Source organism: Mixophyes fleayi, chromosome 11 (genome assembly GCF_038048845.1).
Source record: "Mixophyes fleayi isolate aMixFle1 chromosome 11, aMixFle1.hap1, whole genome shotgun sequence".
In the NCBI taxonomy this organism is placed as follows: domain Eukaryota; kingdom Metazoa; phylum Chordata; class Amphibia; order Anura; family Limnodynastidae; genus Mixophyes; species Mixophyes fleayi.
The window spans coordinates 27,650,004-27,663,902 of NC_134412.1; the positions used below are offsets into that span (position 1 = coordinate 27,650,004).

Consider the following 13,899-nt stretch of genomic DNA (forward strand, 5'->3'; position numbering starts at 1 on the left):
ATAAATATCTGCCCCAAACATTGCACATTGCTGGTCATTAATTGTTATTGTCTTGATCCTGTGTTTTGAACTGTCTGCTTCCAGTATTAGTTCTTGTGCATTCCTGCTCTCCCGGCTACTACTATTCTTGCATTCTCCCAGAATCAGTTGTCTGCCATTGGCTGTATCTTTCACATTGTAAATGTCCTTTGTTCCTGCAATTACCAGTTAACCAATATTAGTTCTGGGACCTGATTACCTGCATTGAGTTTTGTTTATTTCTATTTTTGGATTCTGTTTTGTTTTACAAAAAGTCCTAAAGTCATAACAGCAGCAGAGGTCCTGCATTCCTGATGCTGTCAGGACTCTGTCCTTTTTTTGTAACTAGAAAGATGCGCAACTAGATGCCATTCGGAAGACACATGATAACCGTAAAGAAATCGCCTGCACCAACAACATCTGAGAAGCACATTTCCATTTCCTTGGTCCCCAAAAATAATTATACTGTGAAGGAAAGAGTAATTAATTAAAAGTTAAGTGAAATTGATAAAACAACAGCAGATAGTGCCATGGCTGCTAGTTCTTCATTATCTACAACCCCACAAACAAGTTCCAAGAAAGTTCCAAAATCAGAGAGTAATAGCGAAGTATTACCTAAAAGGCCAGTTTCTATTGAAGGCTGTTGAAAGCCGAAAATTTGTAATAAGGCAGTGGTTAAGTATTATTATTATTATTATTATTATTATTATTATTTATTTATTTATTTATTTATTTATAAGGCGTCACAGGTTCCATAGTGCCGGATACAGAAGCAAGTAACAGATAGATGGGGTATTACACATAAGTAGCACAGATGAGTGTGAGTAATGCTATGGGGACTCACACGGTGCAGCAAAATACATGACAGGACGTATCAGGCAGTCAGACAGTAGATAGACTTTAGACAATAGGTAGAGAGGACCCTACCCCTGAGAGCTTACATTCTAGAGGAAGGGGTGGTGAGAGATACGATCAGCTGTCACGATCAGCACTCACCTGAGTCTGCGTGACATGTTTGTGACAAAGGGTTAATCAAAAACAACCACCTGATCTGTCTAAAATGATTAAATCCTTCTCTATCTATGCCACACACAAGCTTCACCTTACCTATTTTGCCACCGCAAAGGTTTTTTGTGAAGAGTTGACACTCTTATTTAGGAAGCCATAGGTTCTCCCTTATTACTAATCAATCACAATTTACTTTAATCAGAATTAACATAAACCACAATATTCTCCCCTGATTCAACTAGTTGACCAAACTGTTACGTGAATTCGTAAGAACACAAAGACTTGAACTTATTAAGTGTAATTTAATATGAAAAATACATACGCAATGCTTAAGGTAAAACAATTAACTAAAATGACACACAAATATATAACGCAATGGTTTCTTGTAAAATAAAAAGTATAAACACAGAAATTGATAACTCCCGAATGATCATGTTTCTGTCGCTGAGAGAAGAAGAAAATGGGACACTCTTCAATGACAGATTGACTCCCAAAAAGTGACAAATTAGGGTTGTGTGATTCTTGAGAGAGGATATACAGACTAATTCACAAGAGACTGAACTCAATGCTTAAAACACTATAAGACAAACAACAATTCGTCTTCTTTGTCTTGTTTTCCTTATCTTTTTTTCTTTGGCATTATACTGTGAGAGATGGCTGCTGCATATAAACTTATAAATGTATGGTCAATGATGCGCTCATTGCGCAATGTGAGGAACATGGAATTGCTATCCATGGCAATAGCAAGGAGCAATTGATTGAAGCCCTCTTGCAGAATGAGCAGGACAAAAACAGAGATTTGTCCCATGGAGAGCCCAGCTAGAACTCAGAAAATGGACTGATCGTAGATATTGCTTCAAACTCTGTACTGTTACTTTCTGATGATTCTAATAGTCCAAGTGTGGACACTGCCATGGACGTTTATTTGCAAACTGCCCTAAAATAGCTGGGGCCATCTACAACCAAATTGCAGCTTATATAGTAGTCCCAGGAGAAGGAAGCTGCCGAATGGTAGGAGAGGCATGCTGCTATTGAGGCGGCAGAGAGGTGCACAGCCATGGAGGCTGTGGAGCGTCAAGCCGAGAGCCAGGCAGAAAGAGAAGCTGCCAAATGAAAGGCAACGCCTGCCAGAAGCCAGAAAGGCTGGTATCCGCAGAACCTGTCCAGAGAATTTCCCTATTCTGGAAAAAGACGGGGACTTGGATGCCATTTTGGAGTATTTGAAAAGACTTGCCGACAGTATGGACTGTCCAAAGATCAGTGGGCACATTTGTACCACCTGTCCAGAAAAAAAGAACACTTCACCCTCCTTTGGGGGGTACCTTCCCTGCAATCTTCTCCAGCTGTCCTGTGTGCTGCTGGACCCCAAGGGAGCAGGAAGGACAACCTGCAAACAGGGCCATATTTCCCATTGGGCACGCTGGGCAAGTGCCCGGGGACCCCACGGGCAAGAGGGCCCCATAGCCAGGGCTCGTAAGTAGAAGTAGTAATCCTGAAAAAAAGAAAAAAATCTTTACCTTTTTGCAGTCACGTGGTGGCGATCTGGCTCCCTCCTTGTTCCCCTCCTCCGTGCTGCGCTTGCACTGATTGTCGGGCGTGACGTCATCAAGCCTGACATTGTCAGTGAGGAGCACAGCAAGGAGGAGCCATAATGCGACGGAGAAGCAAGCGAGGATTCGTGGAAGAAAGAAAACAGAAAAGAAGAGAAGAAGGGGGTGCAATCAGAGAAGAAGGTGATAGAAAGGTATTTGAAGGGGGGATTCAATTTCTTAGTTGCTGAACCCCATATGACTGCCAATCCAATATGATGTGTGGGGTCACCATTTGCATCTACTCAGCATTTTCCTGTATCCTTATACCCAGTAGCCCCACCTTACATCTGTTGTCACACACAATACATGCTTTCCACTTTTCACATAACCGAAGATCCAGCTTTCCGACGGCAGTGCATGCAGACAGCCAGTCATTCCGATGAGGCAGCTGTCCGGCACTTCACTTTGACGTCAGTGCGCCGTACATTCATGTTAATTTAAAGTGGTGATGTTTGGACCCCGCAGGCTAAGTGTTTAAACAGTATGCCTGCGGGGTTTAAACATTTTAATAATAATATTAAAGATGAACTGGTTTTTATAGATCCTCCTCTAGGCCTCGAAGAATTTATGGACAGATGCTCCTGTCACTATTTATACCGACCACAGGAATCTTGAATACCTTAAAACCGGAAAGAGACTCAATTCCCGACAAGCCCACTGATCACTGTTTTTCACGTCATTTAATTTCGTAGTAACCTATAGATCAGGTTCTCGTAATGGTAATGCTGATGCCCCTTCCAGGATGTTTGAAATACTTTTGGAATATTTTACAAGAGACCTTGCCTATCCTACCTGTAGAAACCATTCTAGCTGTTATTTCTCCTCAGTCTCAATAAACAATAAACACTGTGTCACTCATTCAGTGATTTAGGAGCCCCAAAATGTTGGCACTATGTGCAGCTGCCAAATTGTGGTGGCTATGGCTATAGGAACCAGTAGACCAAATTTATATGTGTTATTAGTGGTCCAAGTGGAAGTTTAGAAAAGTTGCATTCACTTACATTTTCCATACGGCCTTAATAGTCTGACAATGAAGGCACTAGAAGTGCCAGGATGGCATACTCCCATATATCAGCCCACTTCGACCACTGTGTGCCATGACATCCCGCCACCTCTTTGACAGTTCCTGTAGTAGCACATTAGAAAGTATTGGCACTGTTAGTTTATATGACACCATTGGTTTTTTATATCTTAGGCACTGCCAGCACTGAAATTTTCTGCTGCCACACTCTAAAATCCCAGGGCAGCAAGTTTGTTACTGTTGTGCCACCTATTGGGCAAAAGCTCTGTAGATGGCACTATAATCTAATTAATACAGAGCAGCATCAACATTGCCATTAAAGAAACAGAACATATGGTATTAACTGGAAATAACAATTTAGTCATCAGAGGGAAAACAGGAACTGTTAGATAAAAGTGTGTGGTAAATGTGAAACTCTTTTTTTATTCAGTTCACAAACTTTTGAGTCTTTGTATGCAGACAGCTTAAGTAAAAGTCGTCATGGCTTCAAATTCATTCATGATTTTCTTCATCTGTAAGTATTGAATTTCTTATTTATAACTTAAGAGTAAAACCCGAACCAGTGGGAAGGAATAACTGTGTAGACTCTTGATGAAAGTTCTAACATAATGTTATTATATTTGTGAATTATTTACAGGTATGTTTTCTGGATTTTGTAAAACATACAAATTTTCCACAGTTCTCTTGGTGTAAGGGAAAGCCCACAAGGGTCAGTTGGGGGTAGTGTCAAACCCAAAATTGTAACTTTTTCAAAATAAAACCGACTCCCATTAGTGAATAAACAACTTATAGCTGTGTTCTACCATAAATCATGTGATTAAAACACAGCTGTAAGTGTTATTGTTTGTTGAAATAAGTCAGTTTTATTTTTAAAAGAAGTGTTCTGGATTGGTGCTTTATCTTTACTGTATTATGTAAGTATATCTAGTAAATAATTGTCAGACATAACTTATACACTCGTTAAAGTGGTTTGGACAACATCATATCACTTTTACACCCATCCCCATATAGCAAACAGAGGAATCCCCCCGGGTTCCCTTCCCATGTAATTTTGCACAGTAAATGCAGTTGTGAGCTAACTGTGTATACGATGTAAATATAAAATGATGCACCAAAATCATTATCATTTCTGTTGTAATGAAATATATTTTAATTTGCAGATTATTTGTTATCAGGATTTCATTTAACTTGTGGTGAGTAGATTCTAAACTGTTATTTACTTAGTCGTTAATAATCATTATCAGACAAATGAAAAAAGTTTCTTCTGTATTGGATATTTTCAATGTATATAGATAGATAGATAGATAGATAGATAGATAGATAGATAGATAGATAGATAGATAAATACACATGTTTAGTACACAAATTTATTTTACAGATAAAGCAAGTTCAAAAATAAACAGAAATACTTCATCACATAAATAGAAATAACCATTGCTGTTAGTGGTAGTGTATCAAAAAATTACACGAGGAAAGATCACCCACCACCTTAACCCAAACAGTTTAATAGATAATGGGAAAAGAGGAATAAGAGGGGTTATAGGACTGTGACTAGTAGTGCCAAACTAATCAATGCCCACAGAGGGCCTGTTTCATGTTTGGATGTATGTCCATTTGTGTAGCATATCCTGCCAGAAGGCTCAGAAGCTGACCTTACGCCAATGAACGCAATTGCATGCAACCCATGTCCGAAAACAAATGACATTTATGACAGCTACGGCTTAAGATGGTGAAAGTGAAGGGAGCAACGTAGACAATGTATAGTAGGGGTGTGCGATGAGCGTTCCGATGCAGATTCAGCAGATTCAATTGCTGGGTTTCTCGTAAGTACGCTTGGTTTCAGCCATATCATTTGCACCAGCTACAGGACCGGTGTAAGTGCCGACTGAAAGTCATGACTGACACGGCATAGTTTTTGTTTTAAAAACAACACGTATGTGTTCCTCTAACTAGCACAGAACATGTGTATGCAAATAAGAAAACTATACAAACGTATTTTATGTACAGTGCGCATTGAAAGCCTCTTGGCTTATTTATTGAATGAAAAAAAATTAAAACATTCTCTTTGAAATTCCATTTATATTAATGGTTATATATATTATATATATTATACATTATATGTTCATAGTTGTTCATTTATTTTATAATATAATAATTTTTGTATGCATTCTGTTGTGACCTTATAATGCACATACACTTGTGCGTATACTGCAGTCTGTTCTGTCTGTTCTACATAAGGCAAGTACCATTTATACCCAGATCCAATCGAAAAGCATTTTGAGATCCGCTTCGATTTGAATACAGTCACAACTACGTTTCGTGTCCTTTTTTAAAGCACAACTTGTGTGGAAGTTGCATCCGAACCTTGTCTTCTTCTTCTTTGTATTTTATTTTACATGTATCTGCTCCTGCATAGATCCTCATTAACATTCATTATAACTCCTATTACCCTGCCACTTCCCTATTTTCTTCAGCCCACTTTACACCAACCCTTTATATCAGGCCTGTCCAATCTGCGGCCCTCCAGGTGTTGTGAAACTACAAGCCCCAGCATGCTTTGCCAGTATACAACCTGTTGATAGCTGGAAGGGCATGCTGGGATTCGTAGTTTCACAACATCTGGAGGGCCGCAGGTTGGACAGGCCTGCTTTATATCTCACATCCCAACTTCCTTCTCCATTTACACACATCTATAAGTTTACCCCTATTATTACCTGTTCTACTATACCCACCTGCTATGCTCTCCACTACCTCCTACCATCCTACTACTGCTACTTGATATAATCATACCAATACCTAATACCACTGCAAAATTCCTACAGAATTTAATTTTTTTCTACATATTGTACACACTAATACACCACCCTCACACTTCCTATCAACCGAATCCAGCCTACTTACAAATAATCATAAGCATTATTCCTTCCCCCCGTTCCAACCTTCATCCATCTAAACATTCACATCCCCTGTGAATACTTCTTTTATTACTTCTTTTATTACTATGAAAAAACTATTTGTAGTATCTAGGGTGTTCCAAATGCATGTTGCTACTCAGCGTGGCTTCCTCATTGGCTTCTCTCGCTGTAGAAATGTTTTTGAAACACCTAGACACTTCGCCACTACAATGAGTTCCTTAATACTTAGTAAATAATTCAGATTATCCCCATACCTTATAAATAATTAATACAGCCTCCAGCAGTTAATAATTAATATTGCCCCCAGTAGTTTATAAATATTTAATATTGCCCTCAGTAGTTAACAACTATTTAATATTGTCCCTGTACTTAACAAATAATTAATATTGCCTGCAGTATTCTTGAAATCAATAGTAGGGCCCTCCTTTAAGGAATTCATATTGCAAGCATACTTCATAAATTAGTATGGGCCCCTGTGACAACTCCGGGACTTAAGACACTTCTTCACCCATGCCAATCCCGCGTGGTATACCCAGGGCCATCTTAACAACATTATGGGCCCCCGGGCAAAGCAGTGCACCGGGGCCCCTAGATATAGATATATATATATATATGTATACAGATACAGATATAGATATATAGAGATAGATGTACTTGCTCAGTGACCCTTGTAGGTTTTTTTTGCAGGTTTTTTCTTTTGCAGGATTATTTATTCTCATTAAGAGCCGCGCCTATGGGGTCCCCTTGCCCGTGGGGCCCCCGGGCAGCTGCCCATCGTGCCCAATGGAAAAGATGGCCCTGGGTATACCTGGAGACACCCAAAATCTATTGTCAAACCCACTAGCATTAGAGAGGTCCCTAATTAAACTCACTGGCAGCCCCTATGGTATCGCATGCTAGGGTAATTTTCACATTTATGCAAATATCTGTTAATAAAGAATGAAGTGTGTATTGTAAAACAATAAAATCACCAAAATTACTATACACTTAAATAATGAACTACGATACATAGCATGTAAATGTAAGACGGGAAATAGAGTTACATTACTTATCATAAACTAGCAATTGTCACACTGCTGATCAGACCATTTTGGGGAGATAAGTTTCAGTCTTTCTCATCCCTGTAATGCTACTGGATCCTTCTAGTGGAACCCATACCTTCAGCCAGTCCTGCCAACGAAGAGCTACCCAATCTGTCCTTGTCACCCTTCTTCTAAGCCCCTTGAAGATCCTTCAATCCATGTCCGTTAAGCCCAGACAAGCCCATTGGTTGCTTGTTCCCCAAAAACTGACCCCCCCACTGAGGGCTGCTTGGTGCTTTCGAATAGGCTCCGACCGCTAATGCACAAAATCCCACAGTCCATACTAATAGAATTTGGTACCTGTGAAGGTGAATGTTTGAAAATATGCATTAAATATAGCAAAATGTGATCATTCTCTTGACTGAAAATCTAACATTACAGTAATGAATAAACTTTGATTGCCACATGGCTAAAATATAAGAAATAATTATACAGATTACTCATACATGCAGTAGTCATTGATCAGTTCTAGAGTCCTTGAGAGAGAAGAGTGGCCACTACAAGTGTTGTCCCCATTGTTAAATGAATAATTTTGTCTGAGTTAGTTATCTAAATAATCTCTAATGCCCCCAGAAGATGGGTTGGGTACGTGTTAACGGGCACGAGAACCCTGACACGCTTGACACCTACAGGAAAATTCTGATTGCTGGAAAAGACGAAGGCAATCTAAACAGACTTACCTTAAACCGAAAGATCCAGCTTTCCGACGGCAGCGCATGCAGACAGCCAGTCATTCCGATGAGGCAGTTGTCAGTGCGCCGTACATTCATGTTAATTTAAAGTGCCAATGTTTGGACCCCGAAGGCTAAGTGTTTAAAACGATTTGATACGAGAAATTTGTAATGATTCTGGAATACGGAAAGAAGGTGACAGCCTGAAAGCTATTGGATTGATAACTTGTCTGATCTCGAATGGACCTATGTATTTAGAAGCGAATTTCATACAGGGTGCTTTCATATGAAGTCGACAACCAAACTCTATTTACAATCTTCAGAGGAGGAACAGTGTGCTGTTTCTTGTCAGCAAAAAAAGATTTTTGATCACTTTAGATCAGATGTCAGGAAAAATCACAATACAGAAATAACTGCCAGTACCTCAGTAGCTGGCAGGGAGGAAAACTTTGGCATAAGCAGAGAGAGACCATACACAATAAAAAAGGGAGTAGACAAGAAATTCTCTTGAAAATGGTTTTAAAATAGTCTCTAGATCTTGATTCAAATGCTGGATGATAAGCTTTGGAAAGATTGAGATTGATGTTAAAAGTCATGCATAAGGCTTTCTGAAACTTGGAAACTTGGAAATTTTTCCACTGTCAGAAACTTGCAAGAGAAAAAGCGTCACGGATGGAATTTTCCCAGTAGAGATTTTCTGAGAAAGAATGGCTCCTATTCCAACTGTAGAAGTGTCAACGTCTAAGAAAAAGGGTTGTGAAGTGTCTGACTGTTTGAGAACCAGAGCAGTAGAAAATTGATACCCTGAAAGACTTCCGTGTCTGCAGTAGACCAAGACCTGGCATTGACCCCATTTCGAGTAAGAGCAATAATGGGGACTGCTAATGAGGAGTACCCACAAATAAATTGCCTGAAATAATTGCAAAGCCAAGAAAACGTTGGGTGGCCTTGAGACCAGAGGGTTGATGCAAATTAATAACTGACCTTTTTTGGGTCCATTCATAGCTTAGAGCCATAATCAATATATCTTAGAAAAGGCATCTGAATTTGTTCAAATATTTTTTTTACAATTTACAGAATAGTTGATGCTTGTGATGTTTGCCACAATGCGTGATGAGATCTTTGGAAAATTTCAAAATGTCATCTAGGTATACTACTACACACTGATATCTAATTTATAAAACGTTAAAACACAACAGGTACACTGCACAGGCCAAAGAGCATTACCATATATTCCTAGTGACCATCCCAAGCTTTAAAAGCAGTTTTCCATATATCCTCTTGACGGATTCGGATGAGATTAAAAACACCAAGAAGATCTACCTTGGTAAAGAAAGTGATCCCTTTGATTCAATCAAAAAGTTCAGGAATCAAAGGAAGGGGGTAACAATTCTTAATGGCCACAAATTTAGTCCACGGTAGTCAAGGCACGGCGGAGACTACCACGTTTCTTCTTGACAAAAATGAACCCCACACCAACGAAAAAAGAAGAGGGTCTTATAAATCTGTGTTGGATATGCTCTATTATCATTTTAGACATAGCTTTGGTTTTGGGAAGGGATAGGGGATATACCCAAGCAAGGGATGGTACCTTCCCTGGTATTAAATCGATAGAACATTCCCAAACTTGAACCTTGGAGTGTTCTTTGCAGAAAACATCTTGAAAACATTGATATTAAGGAGGAACAGATGGACTATCTGGCATAGAAATTAGAGGAACATTGGCATAATTTACTGATACAATGAGAGAGATAGGATGTGCCCCAAGCCAAAATTTGAGCTGAAGACCAATCCACATTTGGTGAATGTAGTTGTAACAAGAGAAGACTCAGGATGATGGATCTAGAAGTATGAGGAATTACCAGAAAAATTATGTTCTCTTTATGAGGTGCCCCTATATGAAAGGTAAGAGTAGCAGTCAATACTAAATGGTTCCACCAGTGGTAATCGTGTTAACGGGGACGAGAACCCCGACATGTTTGACAACTAAAACTACTACCGACACACTTGACAACTACAACTACTACGGCAGCGCATGCAGACAGCCAGTCATTCCTATTAACGTCAAATAGATTATTAGTTGTTCTCAAATAACAATGTTGTTAAATTATCTAAACTTCTAGGAAAACATATTCATTGACAGAGAGGCACTTAGACAGCAGCACACAAGCCACTGCCGTTCGCCCCACTTGTGTTTCTCCTATTGCTTTTTGAAGGGAGCAAAAGAGGTAAAGGAATAAGGGAGTAAATTCATCTCTCATGGCAAATTAGGGGTGCAAATTTTTGAGATCTCCCTAGAGGGCTGGGGCTAACCTTGTAATATGATGTGAGACAGCTGTTGGCACCGATCGTCCGCCAAGGTTTCACGATGTAACTCATCCATCTAATTGTATGTTAGATTATTAGGTTGTATTAACATTATTAATCATGTTTTATATTTATATTGTAATGTTTTATATTTACATTCTAATGCTTATAGTCTAATGTCTGTATATTCTCCCAGGGTTAACATATCCTGGATTGGATATGGGAGGATTCAAGTTCACTAGAGAAATACAATGAAGGATGAAAGATACATATTAGTATATGAATATTAGATTTGTATGTATATTAGAAGATGGTATGACGAAATGAGTTTGATAACACCCCAACCAGCCTGTCCCTCGTTTCTCACAAAATGTGGATTATAGCATGTACTTTTTACATGCCTTGCTTTTGTTCCCCAACTCAACATAGTACAACTGCAGTGTCTAATTACATGTGGATAAGGGGACATTGTAGCTCATTGTAAATATGTATATTGTTTATTGTATATTGGTGATATGGCAGTGAAGTTGTTATTCATTGTCCTTAAAGTGAAGCCAGGTAGGTTATGGGTAGGGATCAGATTGCAAGATACTGGTGAGGGGGAAGGCTAATTAGTATCCATTGTTCTCACAAGACTACTCTAGACGTTTGGTCTACAATCTAGCAGGGGAGTTTCGGTGGAAGTACAGCTCATCTCCACTCCCCTCTCCAGGACTTACCAATAATTAACAAGGAGAGACCCAGGGGTTTGCCCATGGAGGGGAAAGCACTGTGGAAATTTGACCCTAGATATAAGGAGTCACTTCAGGGGGGTGGGTTGTTCATTCTGGGAATTGATGGTTGGAAGCTGCAGGATGGTTGGTGGCTCTACCAGTGAAATACATCGGCAGATCCCTGGATTGTCAAGTCTGGACAGCCAGGTGACTGTAACTCCTTAAGCTAGTGGGGTAAGATGGGACAGATTATGTGGTGAACCTGCATGGCATTTACATACTGTGCATACATAGCATTCTAGTGATTATTTTGTTAAAATAATTGTACAGTTGTACTTTTCTAACTGCATTTGCCTGAGTGACTAATGAGAACCTTAGAAGGTACTGGGTAGGCTTCCCTGGCCTAGGAATGCACCCGTGGGTAGCCAGCCAGAGTGCAGTGGGTAGAATTGGGCCAGAAAACCCGGTATCTTCACAGATGGTTTTATATGATAAGTTATGTTTATATTAGGAGGCTATCCTATTATGTGTTATTTTATATTTTTATGATTGTGTACTTAATTGTGAAGTCGTTTAACTTCTATACTGCATATTGTAAAGGGACACAAGACTCATTTCTGTTTTTATATATGTGATTTCATCCAAGCCTCGTTTACAAGTATATGCCATTAATGAGATGTGAACATAGCCTCGATTTGGACATAGAAGTTCAAGCCTTTTTCTGGTTTGAATCAACATAGCCGGAAGAGGCAGAAGTGCGGTACGCAATAGCAGTATATAAATTTGCCATTGTGATACATTGCACATGCCTTGATAAAGACTCTTCAAGAGCACATTTGTTATTTTACCTGTCACGAACACCCCAGCCTGTCTCAGATACAGCAATCTGAACAGCTGGTCATGACTGGTGTTATCTTAGTTAATTAACAATGAATACACCTTTTCTGCTACCTCGAATGATTTATTATGGTGTCCTTAGGTTCACCAGAACCACTTATTAATGTTTCACACTTAAATCACATACATATGTAGCATGAGCCTCCCTGGGCTTCGTAAGTTTACAAAGAATCACTGAGAAATGCCCTAGTTTAAATATGTTTAATCTGAAAAATATTTCCAAGGCTTTAATTTAAGGTAATAAACAGACATACAATAGGTGGCACAAATGAGTTTCAGAAAATAAAATAGGAAAATAAAAACCAGAGTCCCTACGTACAAGTTCAGGAATTGGTGTGTGAGGAGTACACATTGAGAAGAAATGCACATTTCAGTTGCGATAGACCCCCTCAAAGAAATGAATACTGTCCTTCTGATACAGGGGAATTTTAAACCAGTTCTTATTGGCTCTTCACCCCCCACCATAGGAATTTCATTTTTCACCTAAGTTAGATCAATGCCCAAAATAACACAGGGCTTTCGAAGTAAATTATGGATGTCCCGAGACCTGGCATTTTCATATGACCTGAGTGCTCACCTCTGCTCGTTCGGCTTGGCTAAGTCTAACTCCTCTGCATACACAAACTACTCAGAGATTTTATCTGTCTTGGCCTGGCTACTTTCACAAGACCATTGACATTTGCCTAGGTCAGACTTAGGTCAGTTAACAAAACACACTTTGAAAAGTTACAAAAACTTCAGAGTGTTTAGAGTGTTATATATACTACATTTCGTCGCACACTACCCATTTACCTGAGTATTTCATTAATAAGATACAGAAGGATCCTGAGCACACCATCTGCACTTTCTTTGCTGCACTTATGCAGCGGACTCCCTGGTATGGGTATTTTATTAACCTGTTTATGGATGCTATTTATTCTTTATAGATTGTGAGTGCAATGTTTTTATTCATTAGATTGTAGTTTAATAAAAGGGTATTACACTATATATATATATATATATATATATATATATATATACACACTTTCCTGCATATTTGTGGAGTATACCTCGTGAGAAGAATCTATATGAAGTGGATTTGGTGGATATAAGGCTATATATCAAGAAGTTATCCTGTAAGCATATTACCTGTGGAAGAAAGGTCTATAATCACCACATGATCTGATTGATTTTAGATTGACCTATACACTATATTGGAATAAGAGTTCTTTTCCTTTTGGATATCATTCTTTTATTGGTGGATGACTGTATGTGTTTAGACATACTACACTATATATCCTCTTTTATGAATTTGTAATCTAGTTGTTTACATCCACTAAGGCGCAATTGAAGGACGTTTTTTGAGAAGAGAAGTAACTATTGAAGATTTCTATTATCACAATGTGGTTATGCGAGCGTTTGATGTATGTATAATTCTTTGTTGGGTTAGAGGATAGTATTTACACAGACATTACGTCATATTCATCCTCAACTCGTGGGCACTCAGTGTGAGGTAAGTGGGCCCAAGAGAGGGCATCAGCTACAAATAATTATTTGCCAAGCCTGTATCTGACATCCAAATGGTATCTCTACAACTTGAGCATCGTTCTTTGTATGCGGCAGAAGCATTATTATACAGAGGCTTCCTTCATTATGGCGATGAGTGGATGATGGTCTGTCTCAACAGTGGCAGGAT

General features: G+C 39.1%; 1 protein-coding gene across 1 annotated transcript in view; it reads left to right on the forward strand.

The window, feature by feature from the left end:
* Positions 1-4,052: 4,052 nt before the first annotated feature.
* The window catches only part of LOC142107973 (uncharacterized), a 67,254-nt gene continuing 57,407 nt past the window's right edge, over positions 4,053-13,899 (forward strand). Inside the window, exons 1-2 of the mRNA XM_075191650.1 lie at positions 4,053-4,153; positions 4,800-4,832. Of these exons, the coding sequence (XP_075047751.1) occupies positions 4,120-4,153; positions 4,800-4,832 (67 nt within the window). The 5' untranslated portion in view covers positions 4,053-4,119. The remainder of the gene's footprint in view (positions 4,154-4,799; positions 4,833-13,899) is intronic.